Genomic DNA, 23,359 nt, shown 5'->3' with positions numbered 1-23,359 from the left:
ATATTGTATTTTACATACTTCTATTAGTACTAATTAGTAGGCATTAGTAGGTAAATAGAAAAAGACATTTCACCATATTGTATTGTATATAGTGTACTATTTTATTACTATACTATAGTATACTCTACTATGATATTTTGAAGTAGAACCTAACTAATTTTACTTACTTACTTACATTTATTAGTATTAGACTTGTCCGAAATCTTTTCAAGTCCGAAATTTTTCTAAGTCCACTATGCATACAAATATAATAGATATACTTATATATATAACATATTAAAGAGTTACAATAAGGTTATAGTAGTAACGGTGCTTATACTTATAATTTTCCTTAGACCGGAATTGAACCTGGTGCTAGCAGTTATGATTGTGTTACACCGGCGGGTACCCCATATAAGCGGTAACTTGTATTTCATCAGTTCCTGGTCAATTTAGATGATTCTGGGGTGGTTTTGGGGGTTTTTCTACCCCCTGAATTCGATTTTGAGCTTATCTAATTGTTCCCATCACTCCTTGAAGAGATAGTGCTTGTACTGTGTTGAAAAACAGTGTATATCATGTATTTTAATGAGAACTGATTCAATCCAGGTTCATCTGGGATGTTTTCTAGGGTTCTTTGACCCTCTGAATCCGATTCTGGCCTTAGTTAATTTTTCCCATCACTCCCTGAATTGATATCATTGTTTGGCCAGAATTTTAACCATTCCAGCACTGTATAAGCATGGTTGATGATAAAAATATTAGAGGTGGGTAGAACTATGTATTTTTGGGTGCTGAACTCGAATTTCCAATCAGCTTGATGATAGGATGTCTCCCTACTGCACTATAAATAAATAAAATTTATTCCAAAATATCGGAAATAATATCCATTTATTTCAATGAAAACTGATCCATTTTGTGTAATCCTGGGCTGGTTTCTAGGGTTTCCTGACCCTCTGAATTTGACTATGAGGTTAGCTGAGCTCTCCCACCCCTCCCAGAATTGATACCCTGGTGTGATTCAATTTCTGATCAATCCAGCACTGTCTGAGTAAGGTAGATGATAGAAATGGGTGAGATGGGTGGTAGTATGTGTTTTTGTGTGCAGAATCCAAATTCACAATCAGATTGATGATAGGATGTTTCCCTGTGACAATATCAATGAAAATATTTTATGCCCAAATATTGGAAATAATAGATATTCAATAAAGAAGGCAAATCAAATATTGAATCACAGGGAGTTTGGGGGAATGTTCTGGATATATGTAAAGGCCTGCCTACCAATTTTTGGACCTTGAAAGTGACAGCTGACCCCCCTAGGCAAAAAATGCTAAAAAAGCGAAAAATAATACACTGCATACAGATATTATTTCCACACCAATGATACTATACCAGTAGTTAGTAATATATAGGGGGAGTAGATTCCCAAAATATGTAAGCAATTGGACAATATTGTGGTCTGTGACCGACTCTACAGAGAGCAGACCTGAGGATAAGTAATTTCATCTCAAGTTTGGCCTAGTAGTACCATCAGAATGGACTTCAAGTACTGTTTTAGACCAGTGTTCTGCTTTCTTTGTAAATGTCTTCAGTGATAGAAACACTTACTACACTGTCTTCTAATATAAATCTAATTTACCCCTGTAATTCTGTGTAATAACCTATGCAAACCTTTTGCCCCAATTGCCCCAATTAGTGATTAGTATATAAAGTATGATTTTCTCTACCATTTTGGGTGATTACTTATGGAAAAACTCATATAACTTTTTGCCCAATTAGTGCCAATTAGTGTCAATTAGTGATTAGTATCAATTAATGGAAATTAGTTTTGGATTAGTACCAATTATTACTAATTATTACTAATTACTACTAATTACTACTAATTACTACTAATTACTACTAATTACTACTAGTATATAAAGTATGATTTTCTCTACCATTTGGGGTGATTACTTATGGAAAAACTCATATAACTTTTTGCCCAATTAGTACCAATTAATATCAATTAGTGTCAATTAGTGATTAGTATCAATTAATGGAAATTAGTTTTGGATTAGTACCGATTATTACTAATTATTACTAATTAGTACTAATTAGTAAAGTAGGTTTTCTCTGATGGGTTCGTGACACCTCAACCATTTCTGTTGGAAAATGTACCGTCCGTTGACTATCCGTTCCACCCGTCTCCCTGGGTGTCACCGAACTCGAGCAGTATGGAAGGGAAATAGTATCGGGGGGGAGGCTGCGCTCGAATTCTATGCCAAATTAGAATTGGAATTTCACCTTGCATCGGCGAGTCACCACCCGCCGGGGTTGGTATCAAGCCGCTTGAGAGCCTCATCCATCTTAGGTCGCTCCTCCATCATCCACACACTAAAAGCTTCGATTTGGTCCCAACTATCCCCGTAACCCACCTGCAGAAGAATGTGGATGACATTGCCTATCGCCCAAGAATCTGCGCGTTGGGGATTGTACCGTTCAGGTTCAACAGCTTCCTCAGTATCTGATTGCGACGATTCCTCCCTTCCTCCTTCCGCCGCATCATCCTCTTTCCAAGATCTAGGCTCTGCTATTGAGTCGAGGTTATCTCCGAGCTGGATTTCCTCCCATTCATGCCAACGCTGTACTTCTGGAGCTACAAATTCGTAGGTCCCAGTGGCAAAATCCAGGTAAGGTTGTCTGCATAGCATGGTCCAGCCTAGGTCAATCAGAGTAAGTTGGTGAGTTCTCGGGTGAATGACTATGTTTTGAGGGTTGACATCTAGGTGGTATAGGTCATGCGAATGCAGAAAACTGATGGCTTCGCAAAGCTGGCGAGCGATTTTGTAGATCGCGGTCCCAAGTAGTGGAAATGAAGCATTCAGTTCCCAGTTTTTTTCAATGACAGTCTCTAAATCAATTCCATAGTTGGGCACAGTAATTAGGTACTGGTCTGTCCCAAGTCGGTGGGGAGGAAGAAGGAGGGCAGCGACATGATGAGCACCGGGGTCATGAGGTTCGAGGAACGTGAAGGCATCTAGTTCTGCTTGATGCACCACCTTAAACCACACGTGGTTCGCGATCGGATCGTCCTCTTTATAACCCGGTGCAACAGTGGACAACTAGCAAAATCATCATAATCATGATAAAGAGTCCACGTGCGACGCGAAACTCACCGGATAGCCACTGGGGAGGACCTTATATCCGAATTGATTCAAAAAAAGTGTGATTTCCTCCGAACGAAATATCTCGTTTTCCTCTTCTTCGATAGGTGGCAGATCACGACCAAAATCAGAATCGAGCCATTTGAGAGCCTCGTCCATATTAGGCCGTTCCCTCTTCAACCACAAACTAAAATCGTGGAGTTCGTCCCAATCACGAGCGTAACTTTCCGCGTAAAGAAGAGTGCGAATGACGTTGCCTACCGCCCAAGAATCTGCACGTTGAGGATCGTAGCCTTCAGGCTCAACTCCTTCCTCAGCATATACTTGTGGCGATTCCTTCTCCTCCTCCTCTTCTTCAGCTGCGCGCTCTTTCCAATATTGCTCTGATCCGAACATTATCATGTCTTCAGGCAAGATCTTCTCCCATTCGTACCAACGCTGCACTTCCGGGGGTGCAAACTGGTAGGTCCCAGTGCCGCCTGAGACTTGACAAGGTTGACTACCTTGCATGGACCAGCCTAGGTCAATCACAGTAAGATGGCAGGTTTCTGGGTCAATGACTACGTTTTGAGGTTTGATGTCCGGGTGGTATGTGTCATGTGAATGCAGGAAACCGATGGCTTCGCAAAGCTGGTGAGCGATAGTGCAAACCACCTGCGGCCCAGCTAGAAAATGATCGTCCTTGTTTAGCCTAATTACAGTCTCCAAATCGATCCCATAATCAGGCATGGTAATCAGGTACTGGTCTGTCGCCGGAAGTGGGTAGGGAGGAAGGAGGAGGGCGACGATGTGATGAGCACCGGGGTTATGAGGTTCGAGGCTTGTGAAGATGTCCAGTTCTCGTTGATGTACAAGTTTACACCACACACGGTTTGCTTTTGGGTTGTTCCCTTTATAGCCTGGTGCAAAGGTGGATAACTAGCAAAAAGTTATAAACCATAATCAGAATTGAGTGCGACGCGAAACCTTACCGGACAAAAGATGTTGACACCAAAACGATTCAAGAAAAGTATGACTTCCCGCGAACGAAGTCTCTCGTCTACCTCTAATTGTTCGAGAGGCAGCGGTTCCTCGATAATCAGGTTAAGACAAGATCCATCAGATGGTAGACGACTGCGAGTACATTCTCTTGAGTGGGCGAGACCTGAATCAGGTTCGAGGTTGATGAATCCTGTTAATTCCTGCACCTTTGGAGGGTCTTGCAGGTCGTGGATAGGAATAGGGTGAAGGAAGGTGATATAACGGAGTTGACGAGTTGTGTATTTCTGCATTATGAGATGGATTTCCTTGGGAATATCGTAGTCTCCGGAATTCAGTATATCGTGTAACAGTTCGGGTAGGTGGCGCTCTTCTGAGATAACGACTTTGATGAGTTTCAGACCAAAAAGAAGGATAACAACTATTAGCAGGAAATCAGGATTTTTTATTCAGGAATGGTTGCAGACTCAGAACTCACTCGTTTTACTTTTATCCATCGTCCGACGCGAAAGTTCAACAGGGATGAATGTTTATAGGGGCTAGCTCTTCCCATCCTGCAACCCCATTTGGATCAGAAAAACATTTTCTTCTAGACAGCCTGAGGATGCGTTGAGGCTACTCACACAACTACCTGGTCGCCATTCATCTTGGATTTTGATCTGGTTTGCAAGGGGGAAGCTATAAATGCATAATGCCTGGGCCCGTGCGCACCTGAATTTTTGAGCCAGACGGTGCGTGGTTAGGTGGTTTCCAGACGGATCATGACAAGCGACCACCCACAATGACCCACACCAGCCATTAATGCCTTTTCCGAACCATGCATAGCGATAACCACAATGTCCTTCGCCATCTTCTATCCCTGAAATTCCAGCTCCGTAAACTAATCAGTTCATGAACCTAGAAACTGCGGCTTCCGTCCAGAAAACAAATGAAGGAATCGATTCAACGGCCGTTGAAGATGTATATTATTGGAGTTGAAGCCAAAGTTGAAGCCGCTGACGAACTGAAGAGGGTAACGGGGAAGACTCGAATTTAAACTTGGTGAGTCCTTCTGTATTTACTGGCTGGATGCTCATCGATCATCGATTCCCTTTTATATCTGGCGTACGTCCTCAACTACATCTTTCTCTCTCTATTTATATCCCTGGTAGTATGTCGGTTTGTCATGTAATTTATGTGCAACTGACGCGCGAAAGCTGGGTTCAACTCCCAGTCAGGGAGTGCGATCATCTCATTTGACTCCTTTTTTTTACTTAGACTACGGTTCGACAAATGTTGTCAGCTCTGGCCATCATCCATCAACATGCTCGCTATTCAAATCCCTCAATTCAAGCTCAAACCCCCACCGGAACTTCTTCAAAGTTTAAAATCACTTCGAGCACCCTCAGAAACGTTGAATCCCAACTGGTCGACGTTTTTGGATTTGAAACAGAAAATTCTAATCATTCATTCCCCATGCGTTGTGCGTTTGTTGTTGTTCCTATTCGATATCTGGACTGTTTTTCTTTCTTCCATCCAACCCGCCAATTGTCAACCTACCACTTGGTGATTGCCGTGATATTACCGTTACGTGCCCAACTATCCGGCAGGACTCGAGTGGGGTAGCAGGAGCAGGAGCAGGAGGTTGTTTGTTTTCGTTCAGGTGCGTACCCAGCCTTTTCCCGGACACAGTGATCGATGTATTCAACCAATCAACAGGATCTTACTCGTTTCGCGTTCATGATCAGACGGCGGGATCTGTAACATGTGTGTGATAAATCTACACGCGTGATCGCTGTCCAATACCATGACAGAATATACAAGACCCACAACTGGTCGGGATGGAGTACTGAGTGGGCAGGTTCACGCAGGAGTGTCGGTTGTCGCCAACGCTACAGGGGTAACGAGGAAGACGTTCCTCGTCAAAATAGCCCAATGGACCACGCTATTATGTTTCGCCACCGTTCCGTCTCCCCCGTCGTTCCAACGTCAATCCTCCACACTCTCATCGCCTCCGGCCTCACTTGCCAGGCAAAATGTCAAAGCTTTTATATCCGAATTTCCAACACCTGGATATGCTCCGTACCGATCTTAGAGAAGACTCAGCAAGTCGACTGCCATGATGCGATGCATGTCGTCTCTGCGTTAACGTTATGGCCAACTCCGGCGATGAAGGAGGAAGCTTGGGAAAGGGAGGATGGGACTGATCATGGTTGCTTCTGCCAGTGTCTTCTCAGTTTCGATCCTTCTTTTCTCTAGACTCGCGAACGCCGAACAAGCGTATCTCTAAGTATATCTGTGCTGGAGAAAAGGGTGTACAGCGTCCCATTGGATAAGGTAGTTATATCTTTGACTTTTATTAATGTCCCTGGTAGTATATCGGTTAGTACACGCGCCTGTCATGTACTGCAGTTGGGTATGTACGCGCGAAAGCTGGGTTCGACTCCCAGCCAGGGAGTGGAAGTATGAGATAGTGTTTTTTGAACGTTAACTTCCCTCCGAGTCGTCGGAGGATGCTTAATAGTTGGCTGCGAGGTCACGCACCATCATCTCTCAAACAACCCTCTCGATAGTCATCAACTCAGCTCTGACCTTTGTTATCCACCGATCAACATTCAATATTCAACATTCAGATCACACAATTGACGATTCAGAGCCCTCCGAAAACGTTGAAACCCAAGTCCTCCCCACGGTGGTGACGGCGTCATTTTTGGATTTTGGATTGGAAAGGTCGATTCCATTTCATCGATTCATCATCGACCCCCGGCTGTAGCATGAATATTACTTGGACCGAACCGCGAACTGTCAACCTGCCAACTGTCCGGTAGGACTCAAGCGGGGTATGTACTAGGAAGGAGAACGCGCACTTTTTTTCCAAAGCGAGAAGGGGTGTACAGGGTCCCATTGCGCAACTTGACCATATCTTTCTCAATATATTTATATCCCTGGTAGTATATCGGTTAGTACACGCGCCTGTCATCTCTGCAGGATGTCTGTAACGCGCGAAAGCTGGGTTCGACTCCCAGCCAGGGAGATTGCATCTCATTTTGTGAAGTAACCTATTTTACCAAATAAAGTGAACAGACCCTCAAGCTCAACGTCGCTCATTGGGAACGGTCCTCTAAACTTCTTTTATTTTTCAGATCACCGGTAGTCAAAGTTCAAACGTTCAACGTTCAACGCCCACCCGTCATTCTCGTCAACTCGACGTGTTGGGTGACGGGTCGACTCAGCTCGTCCATCCATCCATCAACGTTTCAGAACACGGATCTACAAATTCACGATTCCAAAGCCGCTTAAGGAGTCACTAGTTAGGACCAGGCCACCGCAAATTCTTTGAATAAACACCTTCAAAAAGGCTGAAGCCCAATTCCTCCCGTGGTTGACTCCTTTTTTGATTTTGGAATCCTAATCTCCATTCATTACTCGTGCGTCGGTGCGTTTGTGTCCTATTGGATATTTCAATTTTAGACTTTTTTTTCTTTCTTCCCAAGATCCCAGGTTGCCGTGATACCGATACCTGCCCAACTTTTCGGTAGGACTCAAGCGGGGTTAGGAGGAACTCGAGAGGAGCAAGGGAGGTTGTCATTGTTTGTTTTCGTTGAACTTGGGGTGCGTACAGCGCTATTCTATTGGCAGAAACGACGAATCATGATCAACTTCTTTTCACAGCGATCGATCATTGAAAGCATACAGGTTCCAAAAAAAATCAGCGACATCTTGCTCAGAGTCCGAGTCCGAGTCATACATATGTACAAACGGCGGGGATCTGTAACATGTGTTGTGATCAATCTAACTTACATGGTGTAAAAAGAGCCCGAGCGCCACATTATGATCGTCTGTCCCTAGAATCTACAAGACTCCAAGGACTCCACTGCAAATGTCATGATGGAAGGGCTGGATGACGGTGGAGTGGGCGGTGGGGCAGCCTGCAGGGACAACGTTGGAGTGGCAGTTGTCGCCAACGCTACTAAAACTCAAAGTATACAGTACGTACTCCACAGCCCTCTCCAAGTTGAAGTTGAAAGCGCCTTTCAATAAATCCAACATGTACGGGTAAGAACCAGACACTCCCACTGCCACCCAGTCAGTTGCGATCGACTATCGACTCTGAACTCAGTAGTAAGGCACGCTATACCTACGTATACGCTATAATTATAAACGCGAAAACGAGTCAAACTGTGGCAACAGTTACATAAAATATGTAGCAGTTATCATTGTATCATTATTCATAACATACAGTATGTTGATGGACCGTACCGCGTACCTTCCAAGATTCCGCAAGTCAAAACCTCCCCAGATCCAGATCCCGAACCTCGCCAATCGATGGGCGCAGATTGCACAGATTGCCTCCACCGTCTATGCATGCTTGAGCTTATTATTATGACTTGTGCCGCGAGCAATTGAGTTACAACCCAAGTTACTCGGCCGTGTGAAAGAAAGGGCCCCCACCAAAGGAATGGAAGAAAAAAATAATTTGTCTTCCCCCGCTTTTTTTGATCGAGGAGCCAGGCAACGATCATCGATTGTCCGCATGGAAATGGAAGAGGCAGGGGTACCTTACCTCGTAATACACAAAGCGGAGATAGAGCTACCACGACTTGACGCGCGTAAATGACTTATGGTCCTTCGATCATCGACATCTGCAGGCTGCGAGATGGAATACTCTGGATATAACTCGATATTGCACATATGAATAAGTTCTTTTTTATCCTACACACAGAGGCCAAATTGGACGAATACTGGTTTTACACATGAAAACAAAAAAAAAAAGAACATATCGGACATTGAAAACGAACGAATGCAACGACAAAAGGTACACCTGTTTTTTATCTCCTACGGTAAAAAGAAAGAGTGTCAGAGGACATCATCAATCGAGCGTGGAGGGAAAAGACTCACTATAGCTACAGGGGTAAGGAGGACAAACCAACTAGTTAAACCCATCGAAATGACCCTTGAGTATCCTCTCGCCCATAGGCGACGGAGCTCTCCTAGGCGCAGCGAGAGTGTTCGATCGTCTGGCTTTCGTCTTTGAGCTAGGTTCAGCAAATGGGGGAAGTGATTGAGGACTAGTTGGGGATACAGCGGAGTTGGGCGGGGCTGGTGGACCGGGCTATTGCGGGGGGGTTAATGAGAAAAAGAAAAGGGGGTGTGTGTGAGAAGAGTAACAAAAAACGCACTCGGTTTAGATTGGGAGCAGCGGTTGAGAGGGAGAGTCTCCGTAAGAGACCGGTGCCGCGGTCGAGACGGTTATCAGGGAGAGTGGTTTGGGGTGGCTGTTGGGTGAAACGGTCGGCTACGGTGGTGCTGGCCCTGCGAGCGTGACGTGCTGCATGGGGCTCGCCTTCTTCTGCTGGGATCATGATGTCAGCTGTGGTGGTGTTGCGATGAAAGGACAGCGTTTACCCTCAAAGACAGGCGCAGTGGTGGTAGAAAACTTGGAACGGAAGGGAAGAGTCGTGGCTTTTGATGAAGTCGGAGACTGAGCGAGGAAGTAGGAGAGGATGGGAGAACTTCCTGGGGAAGGAATGGAGACTTTGGAGGGAGAATAAGGAGTGACTGGAGTTCTAAGAGGTTCAGAATCACTGGCAGAGGAAGAGAGGGAACCAGAGCTGGAAGGCGAACGATGTCTTTGGATTGGAATTGGCTGCGAAGGCTTGTTGTTGTCAGACATGGTGAGAGCGAGAAAAAGCAGAGACCTGCGTCAAGTGACTCCTCCTCTTATACCCAATCCCACCCTAGATCTGAATCGGGGCTTCACGTGAGCACCAACTCGTCACAGTGACCCGTCCTCCTCCCCGTCGTCGTCGTTGCCGTCGTTTGAACTGAGCGTCTAGAGGGTCCAGGACTGCCTAGACTGGTCTGCGGAAGAGATGCATGGTCTGTGGACGTCTCCTCGGATGCCGCTTTCACAGAGTTAATACCCCAGATCACACGACCTGCCTTCCCCGCTTTGATCCATCACATGCCGCCGCCGTCGCCTGCTGAAAACATGCTCAAGTTACCAGTCAGCTGTGACCGTTCAAACACGGACCACGAGACTCGAGCGCGAGGGTGATGAAAAATAAACTCAGAACGGGCAATGAGTTTGTAGGAACCAAGTCGTTCCGTGGCGGCAACAGGCCAAAGCACCGTGGGCACCGTCGTCACTGTCAGTGTCCCGAATTCGTACACAGCTAGATCCTCGCATTCAGCTGTAACCGTTATTCTGAGAAACAAGTTGGACCTGCTCAGGTCTTGGCCCTACAATCTTTAAGCATTGCTCTGGAATCTGGACAGAGCTCGTTAAAAGGACGTCATTTCAAAATGAAAGGTATACCACCCACAGTCGCGATAACCAGGGCATCTCAAATGTGACTCTTCTTTCTGCAAGTTGAAGTGTACCGATACCTTTTTCACAAAATATTGGTACCAGCAACATTTCACAAGATTAACCGGTCACTCCCTGGCTGGGAGTCGAACCCAGCTTTTGCGCATCGGGGGGGATGGGTGACAGGCACGTGGATATACTACCAGGGACCACTATAATAATAAGAGAATAAAGTGCTGAATAGTAGTCAAAAGACTACGGCAATCCAACAGAAACTTGCGACAAGTTTTTCAGATCCATTGAAAAGTACAACAAAGCAACTTACACCTGAATATCGACCCCGTCTCATATCCCTCCTCTGCTGATACATCATCTTCTGTTCAATCTCCTTCACACCCTCAGGCTCAAACATAGCACCTAAAGTAACCCACCAAAAACCCCTCGCTCCGAACGGCGGTTGTCCCTGTCCATATCCCGAAACACACAAAGACCTTGCAAACTCCAAGTTCCAAACTCTTGAACATTTCAGACAAGTGAGTCATGACATGTATCCGTTGATTCGGAACACCGCAATCGGTCGCCTGGTTCGAGACGCATTACACCGTCACAGTACCGTAACAGCCCCCTTTTCTTTTTACCTCACTGCCAACGACCACTGAAAGTGAAAATATTGTTCAGTCTCTCCGTCGGTGTTTGAGCCACAAGTTGTCAATCACGGTAAATTACTCTGAATCAAAATCGCCATTATTTACGCTACCTGGTGTAACTCGGAACAGGACACTGTTCATGGGACACAAACACAAGGCGCAAGGCGAGGCGGGTGACGCTGACGACGGTCCTGGTACCAGTAACAAACAGTCGCCACCGAAACGTGCTCGTTCGACATCACCATACTCCGAACGACCTGATGTTAATGACATGATCACAGAGGATGTCGAGGGATTTCTTCCCAAGACGTGCTCCGATGATGCCGAAAAGGCTTTCATCCTCAGTTACATCGTTCAAACACTCTCCACAAATTCCCAGTGGCGGGATGACCTCAACCTTGAATTCAAAGAAATGAGTTACTGTGAGAACGCTATTTCAAAGGAGGCCAAGTTGGGGAACATTGTCAGCGATTGTTTCAAAACGAGCGATTGGAAACCACTCTTCAAGGATCCAAGTTGGTTTAATATCCTGTTTATGGGTGGTCACCTTTATTTACATGGTCGGTTCAGGATTGCAACAAACCATTCAAGAATCAAGTAGCGGGTGAACAACAATACTACGCAGACAGGACATCAGATTGTAAGGAGGCTCTCGATTCTTTTCACAGGCTTTGCTTATCTGTTGCACCTTCATCTAGTGCAATGTGCGCTCTACCATGGCTGTGTCTGTCAATCTCTCACACATCCGCACCAGATTTTAAAGCGGCTTTCGAAAAGCAATACCGCGCCCAAGAGCCCAAAATTCTCCTGCAAACCATCGACTTGTATGGTATGCACCAGGCCTTCTATAATCGCTCATTCCCCATTGTACAATCATCGGGAATGGGTAAATCACACCTCATGGATCACTCTGCCACACTTCGGCTGACCATCCCTTTTAATATTCATCAAGAGGTGAAGTCCGGAAAACGTAGGTTCCTTGCAGAATTTTATCGCACTTTTGTATTTACATCCCCTCATAGATTACCCTCCCTCTGACGGAAAAGTCCGTGATTTCCTCACAAAAGGTTTCAACAATGAGATGGAAGCTGTGAAACGACCACTTGCCTTCCTGCAAGCCCTCTTTACCGAAACGCTCGCGGAACTCCAAGACCATCCGGAAATGTACAAGAAGGGAAAGTCAAAAGATCTTGCTTTGGATTGGTACAAGCTCATTCACCAGGGGTCAACTGCAGATCATGTTGGCGTAGAAAGAAGCAAGTTCTATGAACGGTAATAATGCTGTGTAACACCACTAAATATGGCTAGCAAACACACCTCAAGCACGAAGTGCGCAAACCAAAACCACACCAAGAAGAGTATACACAAGTGTAAGAGGTGGAGGTCGGTATTCTTAAGGCTTTAGTTTGCACTAAGAGGCACTAAGAAAGAGAGAATATAGGGATATTCGGTTTTTAAGGTTCAATCAAGTTTCTATTCCTTCTTATCAAATGACAAGACAAAACACTAATTCAATATTTCAACAATAAGGATTCAACAAAGCTTTTCTCAAGACTTCGCGAAGTTCAAGTTCAAATTTCCGATCAAGTCCAAATGCAATTCCAATTCAATATAAGTCCAAATTGACTTTCAAAATCCAAGTTCAATTCCAATAACAATCCAATCAAATCCAAATTGCAATAGGTCCAAATCAATCCAAACACAAAACACCAAACTTCGACGAAGTGAGGGGCAAGGTAAAATCCTTGAGCTAGTCCTAGTAGGTGAACTGCGTCTCCGCTCGTAGGCTGCTGGGGGAAAATTCCTGCTACCCTCCCTCCTTATATACACTTTTCGAAATAAAAATAATAAAAGTCCAAGATATGTAGTAAACTTGAGAATAATAATAAAATCCTTTTCAGTCGAACAGAAACTCGCCTAATCAGGCATAATACAAGAGGTTGTGCCAGAAACCATGAATAAAATAATAAGCCAAGAATCCCCTGTCTGTATCCACGTTACGATGACAGAGCCTAGACTTCCCGAGGTCTCCGAGTTGCCCACATATCCTTGGAAACATATCTACTATGTCACCCTTGTCCTGTTGTCCTCTAAATAAGGAAAAGAACCAGTCGCCGCTCATGACATATTTCCTGTGTTCCTGTCTTTGGTAACAACTGTCATGTCAACCTCGCGAGGTCTAGATTTCCTTTGTTTTCGGAACATTGTAATCCTTTCCTTTTCCTATGACTTCATGGGAGCCGGATATTTCTATCCTAGGTCCGCATGTAGGGCCTTTGTCCGATATATCCTTCGTTAATTCCTTTAAGTCCGAGTTGTCCAACAATACTTCGTGAAGTCAAAGTAAAGTGTTCAATAAATTCCCTATGTTCGCCCCAAGCATTCCGCAAGTAAGACGAGGCCTTCTATTCAAAATACGAAGGTTTTTAAGAGGCTGCTTCTTGAGGTTTCTACCGTTTTCGAAACCTCGCGAAGTCTCTCATCTTTCTAATTCCGTACTTTTCGTACTGCTAAAGTCTCACGTAGAGGCTTGTGCTTTGACTAGTAATTCGGGCTCACCCTAGTCCTACATTCCCTTAATTTATAACTCAAATGTTATTAAAATGATTAAAAATATGCATTTTAGGGTCAAATCCGATTTTCAGCGCGATATCTCCCCCCAACAAAAAGAAAGGACTGTCCCCAGTCCATTGTTGGTTTTCCGGAGTCGATCCGCAATGAAACCCCCTTATTTTGCAATGTTTTCCTGTTGGAATGGACTTTTTCAACGATATCGGCCTATGTTTTCCACGGATTTTAGGCCCTGCATACCTATCTATCCTTTTCCGGTCGATCTTATCACTAAGATCTTTTTGCAATTCAAATGATCTGGTCCATCAAGGGTCCCAGTTCTATGAATAGCAAAATCATTTCCAAATTCGTAAATTCCCACCCCGCTACTCCCGCAAGAGGTAAGTCGAATATTTTCTAAGTTAATTCGGGTGTTCCCGAACCCCCTTTTTAAAGGTGTGTCCCCCTTTTGCGACTTAACCATTCTTCCTTTTTCCCTTCATCCTCTCTCAACGCGTTACACGTCTCAAGCATTTTCCTTCTCGATGTCTACTTGTCCCGGTCTTAGCGAATTCATCAACGAAGACCTAAGCGCATTCAACAATGTGCTCTACCGTGTCCACCGGTGTTTTCAAGACGCTCTGACCAGACCAGTTCGGACTGACCAAGAGCGCCAAAAGCTCATTGACCGGGCTTTCTTCTTCGAAGAAAATGACCTAGTAAGCCTTTCCTTTCCTATCCTTTATTCTGTCTACCGAACTCTCTTAAGGACATGATCGCCTCTGAGTTCCGAGACTACTACCAACTTCGCTCTTTCCCCTCTTCAGTCGGGAGCTTAATCGTTGCGATTTCTCGACTTGCGCCCTCCCAATTTCAGAGTTCAACTGGAGTCTTAACGCCTGCTCAGCTTGCCAGTTGGGACAGCTTTCATATGGTGCGTATTCCTTTATATTCCTTTCCTTTAGCGAACTAACTATCCTTTTTGAAGCCTTCTTGCGACCTGAAGAGCTCTCCCCCGCTTAACTACCTTCGCGAAGTTCTCCCTTCCTCAGACTTTCAACCTCACGTTTGGATGCCCGAGTACCGACGAGTCTTCAAAGAAGAACCGATCCGCAAGCGCAACCGCTCCGGCAAGAAAAACAAGGCTCGAAGCCCTTCTGCCAGTTCCGAAATTGAGGTCGAGGAGGTGCTTCCCCCTGCCAAAAAGGCGAAGCGTACCCGATCCTCGAAGAACGTAAGTTCCACATTCCTTCTCGTTCTCTTTCACTTAGCTATCCTTTCCTTTAGATCAAAGTTACTACTACCGAGCCAGAGTCGGTGACTGAGGCTGAAGCAGCGGCTGATCCTCGCGCCAACGAGGAAGAGACCAAAGATGATGATTCTGGAGAGTCCGAAGTCGATCAACTTCGCTCATCTCCGCCAGCCGTAAGTCCTTATTCCTCTGTCCCTCTCAATCGCTTCTAATCCTATTCTAGCCTGTGGCTCGCTTGAAGCGAGGTCGTCCAAAAGGTTCCGTCAACAAGCGCAAGCTTGAAGTCGTGGTCCCAAGTCGGCCAAAGCCCTGGCCCATTCCTAAGCCTGTCATTGCCAAAGTAAATGTTCCTTTCTTCTAAAGGAAAGCCTTCCTTAATCTTAGTTACAGACTCCTCGCGAAGTCAGCGAAAAGGTCTCTGCAACCCCGATTCCGACAGTGGAAGGCCGTCCAACGACTAGAAGTGCCGTGGTACGTGCTCTATCCGTTTCTTTTCCTTTCCTTATTAACTTTCCATTTATTATAGTCTGGTCCTTCGAAAGTCAGTGTGGTTCCGGCTAAGACACCTGCTGCCGACAAAGGTAAAGGTCGTGCTGTCTCTGCAAGCCCTCCTCCTGTCAAAAAGCCTGTACGAGGTCGCCGGACTGACATGGTAAGTTTTTCGTTATCCTTATATTCTTTTGTCTTATCATAATTCCAGGAATCGCAAGCCGTCAAACACCCTTTAGCAAGAGCTGCTGTTGGTAAGTTCGAGCTTTGCTTCTCCTTTTCTATAGGGTACTAACCTTTCGTTAGAAATCCCCTATCGATTCGACGTCGAACTTGGCGAGGCTTATTCAGTTCGCGAGGTCTTGGAAAGTGGGCGCACCATGTCTGCAGTAAGTCCACTATCCCATTTAAATTGTTCCTTTTGCTCACAAATTTCCTTAGGAACACCGCGTGCCTTGTCTGACTTGCGTCCTCTCAAACACGGAATGCAACTATCTAGGCAAATCCGAGAAGTGCGAGCGGTGCAAGACCCATCGCCACCTCTGCAACTGGATTTTGCCTCAAGAGCAAGCCTTCGCGCAGATGGACCGCGTCCGCGAATGGGGTGGACCCACTCCTGCACGTAAGTAATTTATTATTCCTTTCCTTTTCACAACTAAACCTTATCTCAGACTTTCACGAATGAATGGCCGAGCTTGTCCGGCTCCTAGAGACCCACGATCGCCTTTCCGCAACCACTCAGTCTCTCCTTGACACCATGTCTCTGGTTCGCAAGAACATCGTCGACAAGGAAGCCGAGGTCCGCAAGATCGCTGCCAACCCAAAGATCGTGCTGGAGTATCTCCAGCTTCACGCCGATGGTCTGCAACTCTCTCAAGAATCGATTCGCGGCCTTGGCTCTCTCTTCGAATGGCCCCTTGAATTCAACTTCGCCGAAGACTTTCGCGAGGTTTCTGTTCAAGGCTCCCAGACCGTCTTTCGCAATTGCAAGACTCAAGAGGCGTTTTCCGTCGACCTCAGCGGTTATCCGATTCGTCGATCTGAGGTAAGCTCTAAGTTTATTTATTCCTTTCCTATTTTATTAATTGTACCCTAGCTTCCTCCTCTGCCTGAGCGTCTTACGTCGCTTCCTCCCGGTGCTTTGGAGTCTGTTTTCGCCACAGTTCTGGAGGAGGACCCAGTCAATGAAGATGCCCAAGAGGACGAAGATGCGGAGGTTGACAGTACGATGTCTGTCGACCCACTCTCTCCTTCTCATCCTCTTGCTGGCATCCTCGAATGTAAGTCTCCCTCCCGTTCCTTTTCCTTTCGTTCTACTAACCCAATCCTGCAAAGAGTGGCTCTAAGTCAGACTTCGCCAAGGTCTTTGGAGACCAGCGCTTCTTGGCTCTACATGGGCGTTCGGACTTTTATTACATGTTTTATGTAGTCGTGATCGTAGTATAGTGGTGAAACCACTCTAAAAGCTTTTTGTAATTCTGCCCTGCTGCTTATGCAGCTCCCAAAATACATAATATGTATTTTCCTTTCCTGTCTTGAGTGACTTAAGAAAATTCCATAGTAACCAACTTAAGAATTGTCATAAACACACCCCTGTCCTGGAACTTCGCGAAGTCTCCGGAGAGGGTTCCCTAAGTTCCTTTCTTTTCCTATTTCCCGTTTCCTCTATGAGTCTAGCTATTGAGACTCTGTACGCTATGCTAGCGAAACGTGAGTTCTGAAATTATTTATTTGAGTTCCCACTAACTTCGCGAAGACGCATATCCTGTCAACTTTATTCCTCCATTTGGTGGACCTCCCTATTTTAGAGATGATTATAGAGTTGTACAATGTACTCCGCTTTCAACAGAACGTGAGGCAGAGTTGGCAATCCAACTCCAGTTCCTAGTGGCAATCCGTCACAATGGACCCTATCTCCAGTTCCTACATCGATTCGATCCTCTTCAAAGACACCTCTATCCTGGTCCTCTCAATGCTCATTGCTTCCCTCCAACTTCGCGCAAAGTGTTCAATTGGTTGGGAAATGCCATGGCCCGAGTCGGATTTTTAAAACTTGAAGTGGCTTCAATACCCGGAGCCGTTGAAGCTTGGGCATACGAAGTTAACTTCTTCCTTTCTCTAGTCCCGGATTCCGTTCTTTATCTACCTGAGCATGGGTATTATGGCTTTTATTCTTTCGAACCAAATACTGCTAGGTACACTTTTCCAGGAAGTACCAATTATACTCCCGAAGATGTGAGTCTTCTTCGAGACTTCGCGAAGTCTCTTGAATTTACTCATTTATTTCCTTAGGGGATGACAGATGGGTTTCTATGGCATATAACCAATTATCGGCTTGCCCTAGAATTGTAGACCCTGCCTACCATCACTTCCCTATCCTGTGTTAGAGTGTAGAAACTGTCTGTCATTTGAAATCGCGTTAAGCAACCAAAATTCCATTCCTATTCCCTACACCCTAGCTCCTATCCGTTTCATTCTTATGTTGTTGAGGTGACTTCACGAGGTTCACGGAATTCACCTTTTGGAATCCAAAATTCCAAAAATTTCCGAAAACTCGGAGTCCTCTCCCCCCAACAAAAGAAATGTCAACCCCTGTTGACGTTCAAACGGTATATAAGGGTCCCTCAAAAATTTCGAGGTCCTCAGCATCCTTTCCTGTATCCTTTCTTTCAGTACTTCTTTAAATGCCTGATCCCAAAGTTCCCAACTGGTCCGGACGCGATGAATTTCTCGCCGACCAATCCGGTTTTCTCAAGCAGATGGAAGATCTTCTTGCCAGCAACAACCATATCCTCGCGGATGCCGGCGCTCGTACGATCGCCTCCCGATTGGTATGTTTTTCCCCAAATCATGGTTTTTGTATACTGACTTTATAAAGACCCCCACCTTGTCTCATTATCACTTCGCGAAGGACCCAGAGGCATTGGAATTCTTCAAGAAGTGCTTCACTCTTCTTGAGAAGCTCCAAGCCGTTCCTGGTGTTACTCCCGTTCATTCATACGCGTCCCATTTACAATTTCTTAATGAGGTGCAAGCTTCCATCAACGAAAAATTGCGTAAGAAAGCGACGAAGACGGTCAAACATCCTGGTCCTGTATGTTCCTTTGATTTACTATACTCTGAGGCGCTCACCATCCTTGTCTTAGAAATCTAACGAATTCATCGACTCTGATGCTGACTTGGAGATTATTATCAATGCTCCGACCTCGCGAGCTAAAGTAAGTTTCCTGTCGAAACTTACCAAATCCTATCCTGACCATTGATAGTCCGAAGGTCTCAGTGGTTCCATGCATGCAGCTCCGAAGAACAAGGAAGGTAAACCTCCTGCCAAAGAAGGTTCCAAGACCAAGACCATTCAACAGTTATCTCTTCCCAAGTTCAAGAAGGTAAATTCTTTTTCTACCTCGCGAAGTTCCTGAAATAACCGTCCTGTCTCAGTCTGCACCCAAAGGCGTTTCAGTTCCACCTTCCAATGCTCACAAGAGGGTCCGAATGACCACTCCGGTAGTTGACACCACTGAAGAGACTTCTGGTAAGACCATTTTCCATGTCAAAATTTCGGTCATCTTAATTCCTTTCCTAGAAGAACTCCGACTTCGCGAAGAAGGACACGCTCGAGTTATCCACATTGCTGGACTGCTGCCTTTCGCCAACTTGTCCACCTATGATCCAGAACAACTCCTTTCTGTAGCTAACTTCCTCAAGACCGAAATCGTCACTCTCCAGCACACTATCTTGCATGCTCATAGCCAGTACAAGGCTAGCCTTGCTTAGCTTGACGACATCAATCGCCAACGCCTCGCGAAGTTAGGTATTGACAATACCATGGATATTGATGCCAGTGAAGAGCCCCTCAAAGGCAAAGTAGCAGTCAGGCAACCTCAGGCTGGTCCCTCCGGTTATGTTTCCGCTTAAATCCTTAGTCTTTTCCTTTTAATTCTTTTTCTAAATACAAAAACCCATAAAATAGTTGGACATTTTTGTACTAGCTTAGATTGTGCTGGTGCACTACCCAAATATGATCCATTTGTTAATCCCATCCATGTTTTCTAAGTTTCCTCTACTTCGGCGAAGTCATTTAAGTCTTCGTTTTTCCATAAGTTTGGGACTTTTTCAAAGATATAATCCTTATCTGGACCATAGTCCACTTCTTCATCATCTTCAACAAGTTCATCCAACTTGTCCTTTGACATTTGAATAAGTCTCTCAATATCCTTTGGCAATTCAATGGGTTGGTAACGCGCAACATGTGGCAGGACTCTGAAAGCGCCAAACTTTCCACGCATTAGTGTACCATCCATCTCAGCCAAGATATACGATCCTCCCTTAGTTCTTCTAATCACAATACATGGACCAAAGTACCTTGGGAACATTTTCCTGTCTAAGTTTTTCTCTATCTGAGTATTCTGAACTTGTACCAATGTTCCTGGCTTAAAATCATACAGCTTAATGGTATGCATATAATCTCGTTCGAATTTCCTCAGGTTTTTCCTTTTATTTTCTGTTATCCTTTCGACCATTTCCTGAACATGAGTATGATGCTTCGCGAGTGCTTGCGCTCGATACCCAATAAGTTCTTCTCTGGTCCAAATCCTTTCCGGTGTTTTCACTAACCAAGTCGCTTCAACGAGGTCAAGTGGAAGTATAGGTTCCGCTCCCAATACAAAGAAGTACGGTGAACAACCTATGGTTTTCCTAGTGGTAATTCTATCTGCCCATAAAATGTGCTTCAAGAAGTAATACCAATGATGAAGATTTCCGCTGGTAGCCTTCGCTAAGGCTTGCCGCAAATCAAAATGCGCTCTTTCGATTTTTCCGTTGGCTTGAGAGTTATACGGCGAAATTCTAATTCCTCGAATTCCGTATTTATCCCTCAACCAATTCGCTAAGGCAATCATCTGCGGAGCGTTATCTGTAACGATTTCTTCAGGCGTTCCCCATCTGCACAAAATATCATCGAAGAACCATTCTGCAAGTTGTCTCGTATTTTCGTTAGCAATGGCCCTTGCTTCGGACCAATTTGACAAAGCGCAACGCCCGTGTACGACGTTTTTGCAACCTCTGCTAGCTGGTGTCATTTTTATGACATCGATATGAATCTTTTGGAATAGAGAGGGTGTGTGCGTAAGGACTGGCGGAATTCTTAAAAGATCCAACCGACGATCCTGACAAGGTTTGCAAGACTTAACAAACCAATCGACATCTTCTTCGAAATGTGGCCACCAAAACCGTTTTTCAATTAAGGCCTTAGTAGCAAACATTCCTTTATGTCCAAGGTTGTCATGAGCTGCCATTAACATCCACATCCTCTTTTCCTTAGGTACAAATAACCTATGATTACTAGAATCATCCAAAGATTTACGATACAATCTTCCTTCATCATCTAAGAAGAACTTCATCGCTCTCCTCACGAAGTTGGTCCTTTCTGAGCTACTCATTGACGAAGTTATCTCTGAGTCCGAATCTCTTAACCAATCAATAATCCTTGGTATTTCCTTATCCTGTTTCAATCCTTCTGAACTTCGGTGAAGTTCATCATATGGGTGGTTTTTCGACCAATCCACATCAATTTCCGGTGGGATAACTAACACTTCTTTAAGTGAAAAGCTATTCACCATTTTTCCTTTCTTGAAATGCGCAGACTCGAAATAATATTTCCATAATCTGTCTTCATCGCGAACTTCTTGAAGATCATCTTCGAAGTCCTCTACACACTTCGCTAATCCTGAAGTATTAATAACTTCCTGCAAATATCCTGATCTAGGATCAATATTATCTTTGAAAATCTCGAAATCAAAGGGAGACTCAGTCTCTCCTTCTCCCATCCGAAATTTTACCGGTTTTCCGTCATCTTCTACTAAGAATTCTTCCCAACCTTCTGGGCGCTCAGTAGATCCACCACCAGGAGGTGGTCTTGACAATCCATCAGGTCCATGAACTAGACCTTTAATATGAACTAAGGTAAATTTCCAAAGTCTTATTTCCTCTATCCAACGGTTAATACTAGCATTTGGGCCACTGCTGGGATTGTCCAACATTCCCTTAATATAACTAGCATCAGTTTCAACCGTTAAATTCCTGCAACCGAAGGTCTGATATTTGGTAGCTCTAAGTGCCATCATCAAACCATACAGTTCTCTCTTTGGTTGGGAAAACCTAGCTTCCCTCTCATTGAGAGTAATTGAACCAAAATAATTAAAGAACTTCCTTTTAGGATTTTCCTCATCTACTTGATACAAATAAAATCCCACAGCATGCCATGAAGTATCCACTGCTAGTGTGATTCCACTTGGGTTCAGATAGTCAATTGGTCTAAGAGCAGGAGCGTTCTTAATAGCATCTTGTATTTTGCGAACCGCAACAATCTGTTCTTCACCAATGACAAATGGCACATTTGCCGCTGTCAGCCTTGTCAGAGGCCTAGTGATCCTTGCATAGTCTTTAATAAACATCTGCATCTGTCCAGCAGTGCCTAAGAAAGACTTAATATGCGTTTTATTTTCGAAGTTAGCTGGATCCCAAGACAAGATCACATTTGCCAACTTCTCTACAGGTTTTTCTCCTTCATAGGAGACTCTATGTCCCACAACTAATCCTTCAGACACACACAAGAATGCTTTAGGTCCTGAAAAGGTCCCTCCAACATACTTCATGCGCTGTACTATGCGGTTAACATTTTGAAAGTGTTCCCATACAAATTTTCTAATTCCTTTGTTTTCTGGTATAGTTTCATAAGAACCATCTTCTGTCTCATATCTAGTTGGTGGTCCTCTAATAGGGACATCATCAATATATGGTCTGGTTACATGAGGAATTTCATCCCTAAAGATATATGAAACATCTTCATGAAAGATGGGAACAGAGTTAGTCCAACCCATTGGCAATTTAACCAACCGATATGGACCAAACGGAGTCTGGAATGTAGTATAGTCCCTAGACTTCTCATCTATAAGCCTTTCATCATATCCCACCCAAATATCCAACATGCCTAAACATGCCCTTCCTGAAAAGCTAGAAGCAATTTCTGCAGTTCCAGGCGGAATTCCTGAGTGCTGAATCGTAACTCGGTTCAAAGCTTCTAAACTATGAACTAAGCGAAGACTTTTTCCATCTTTCTTTAACACCATAAACCATCTAGAGCGATAGGACGAAGTTGTCGGTTCATAAACTCCAGCCGCAATTTTATCCTTTAAAATGTTACACACTTCCTCATAAATACCTGGTGGTATAGGAATATTCCTTTCTACCCAAGGAGTATGAGGTAAGACAGGGAATTTCACAGGAGGGAAGAAGTCAGTTCTAAAATTTCCTCCTTCTTCTGCTGTCCACGCGAAGCCCTTTTCCTGAACATTCATGAAGTGATGCAACAATTTCCTTTCCTCTGGCCACAAGAATTCTTCGGAATGATTTTTGTCAATTCCTTCTTTCCTTTCCAAAGTGTATCTTTCCCCTGGAATAAACTCAGGTGGATGTTTCAACAATTCAGGAAGTTCTGCAAGCGGATCGCCTGTAATATTCCTTTGAACTCGGAATTCTTCTGGCATGGATGCAAGTTGAGGTCTAACCTTCAAATGCACCGGTTTGTATTTCCCATAGACTGAAGCGTGTCCTGAGACTTGTTGAGAATACATTTTTACTATGTTCTTCTCATCAACTTCAACTTTGGCAAAGTTGCCAGATCCGTGAGAATTCGAAATTCCACGTTCTAAGTCTATGTTATCCCGCCAAACACTATAAACGGCGTATCCATTCTCTTCCTGTGCACTCTGAAAACACTCTATTTTCTGAGCGACTTTTCTGTCTTCGAAATTAGCTTTATTAGCCAACACGAAAGCTTCTGCCAGTTCTTCCACTTCAAAGTGGTGACCATCTGGCAATTTATATCCTTGTATTTCTATGTTTTTATCCTCGGTAAATATCAAACTAACAGCAACCTCTCCTTGATCTTCCAACAATTCCTCAAGGTTTACTGAAAATTTAATGTATCCGATTTTTCCTCGTTTTTATATTCCTTCCTTGACTTCGCGGACTC

At 44.5% G+C, this 23,359-nt stretch overlaps 4 protein-coding genes and 2 non-coding genes across 6 annotated transcripts; 4 read left to right on the top strand and 2 right to left on the bottom strand.

The window, feature by feature from the left end:
- Positions 1-2,084: 2,084 nt before the first annotated feature.
- Positions 2,085-4,602, bottom strand: E1B28_011016 (uncharacterized protein). Its single transcript, XM_043156005.1, has 4 exons — positions 4,579-4,602; positions 4,094-4,521; positions 3,135-4,040; positions 2,085-3,080 (listed from the first exon to the last, which is right to left on the bottom strand). Exons 1-4 carry the CDS (start codon positions 4,595-4,597, stop codon positions 2,277-2,279), a joined length of 2,157 nt encoding a protein of 718 aa, XP_043005789.1. The 5' UTR covers positions 4,598-4,602; the 3' UTR covers positions 2,085-2,276.
- Positions 4,603-6,444: 1,842 nt separating this feature from the next.
- E1B28_011015 lies at positions 6,445-6,537 on the top strand. The gene has a single exon. It is a non-coding gene; the product is annotated as a tRNA-Asp (tRNA).
- A 484-nt stretch (positions 6,538-7,021) lies between these two features.
- Positions 7,022-7,113, top strand: E1B28_011014. Its single transcript has one exon. It is a non-coding gene; the product is annotated as a tRNA-Asp (tRNA).
- A 1,612-nt stretch (positions 7,114-8,725) lies between these two features.
- On the bottom strand, positions 8,726-9,762 carry E1B28_011013 (uncharacterized protein). Its single transcript, XM_043156004.1, has 4 exons — positions 9,486-9,762; positions 9,260-9,432; positions 8,979-9,192; positions 8,726-8,915 (listed from the first exon to the last, which is right to left on the bottom strand). Exons 1-3 carry the CDS (start codon positions 9,751-9,753, stop codon positions 9,010-9,012), a joined length of 624 nt encoding a protein of 207 aa, XP_043005788.1. The 5' UTR covers positions 9,754-9,762; the 3' UTR covers positions 8,726-8,915; positions 8,979-9,009.
- A 1,413-nt stretch (positions 9,763-11,175) lies between these two features.
- On the top strand, positions 11,176-12,312 carry E1B28_011012 (uncharacterized protein; the record flags this gene model as incomplete). The annotated part of the gene is made up of 5 exons (XM_043156003.1): positions 11,176-11,596; positions 11,662-11,676; positions 11,735-11,740; positions 11,791-12,006; positions 12,059-12,312. 5 exons carry the CDS (start codon positions 11,176-11,178, stop codon positions 12,310-12,312), a joined length of 912 nt encoding a protein of 303 aa, XP_043005787.1.
- Positions 12,313-14,358: 2,046 nt separating this feature from the next.
- Positions 14,359-16,012, top strand: E1B28_011011 (uncharacterized protein; the record flags this gene model as incomplete). The annotated part of the gene is made up of 10 exons (XM_043156002.1): positions 14,359-14,520; positions 14,575-14,820; positions 14,874-15,011; positions 15,062-15,178; positions 15,229-15,309; positions 15,365-15,490; positions 15,539-15,581; positions 15,634-15,716; positions 15,769-15,949; positions 15,999-16,012. The coding sequence occupies 10 exons, from the start codon at positions 14,359-14,361 to the stop codon at positions 16,010-16,012; spliced, it is 1,191 nt and encodes a 396-aa protein (XP_043005786.1).
- Positions 16,013-23,359: the final 7,347 nt, after the last annotated feature.

This window comes from Marasmius oreades, chromosome 7 (genome assembly GCF_018924745.1).
Source record: "Marasmius oreades isolate 03SP1 chromosome 7, whole genome shotgun sequence".
Lineage (NCBI taxonomy): Eukaryota > Fungi > Basidiomycota > Agaricomycetes > Agaricales > Marasmiaceae > Marasmius > Marasmius oreades.
The sequence above is the reverse complement of the archived record's forward strand: the minus strand, read 5'-3'. Positions and strand labels throughout refer to the sequence as shown.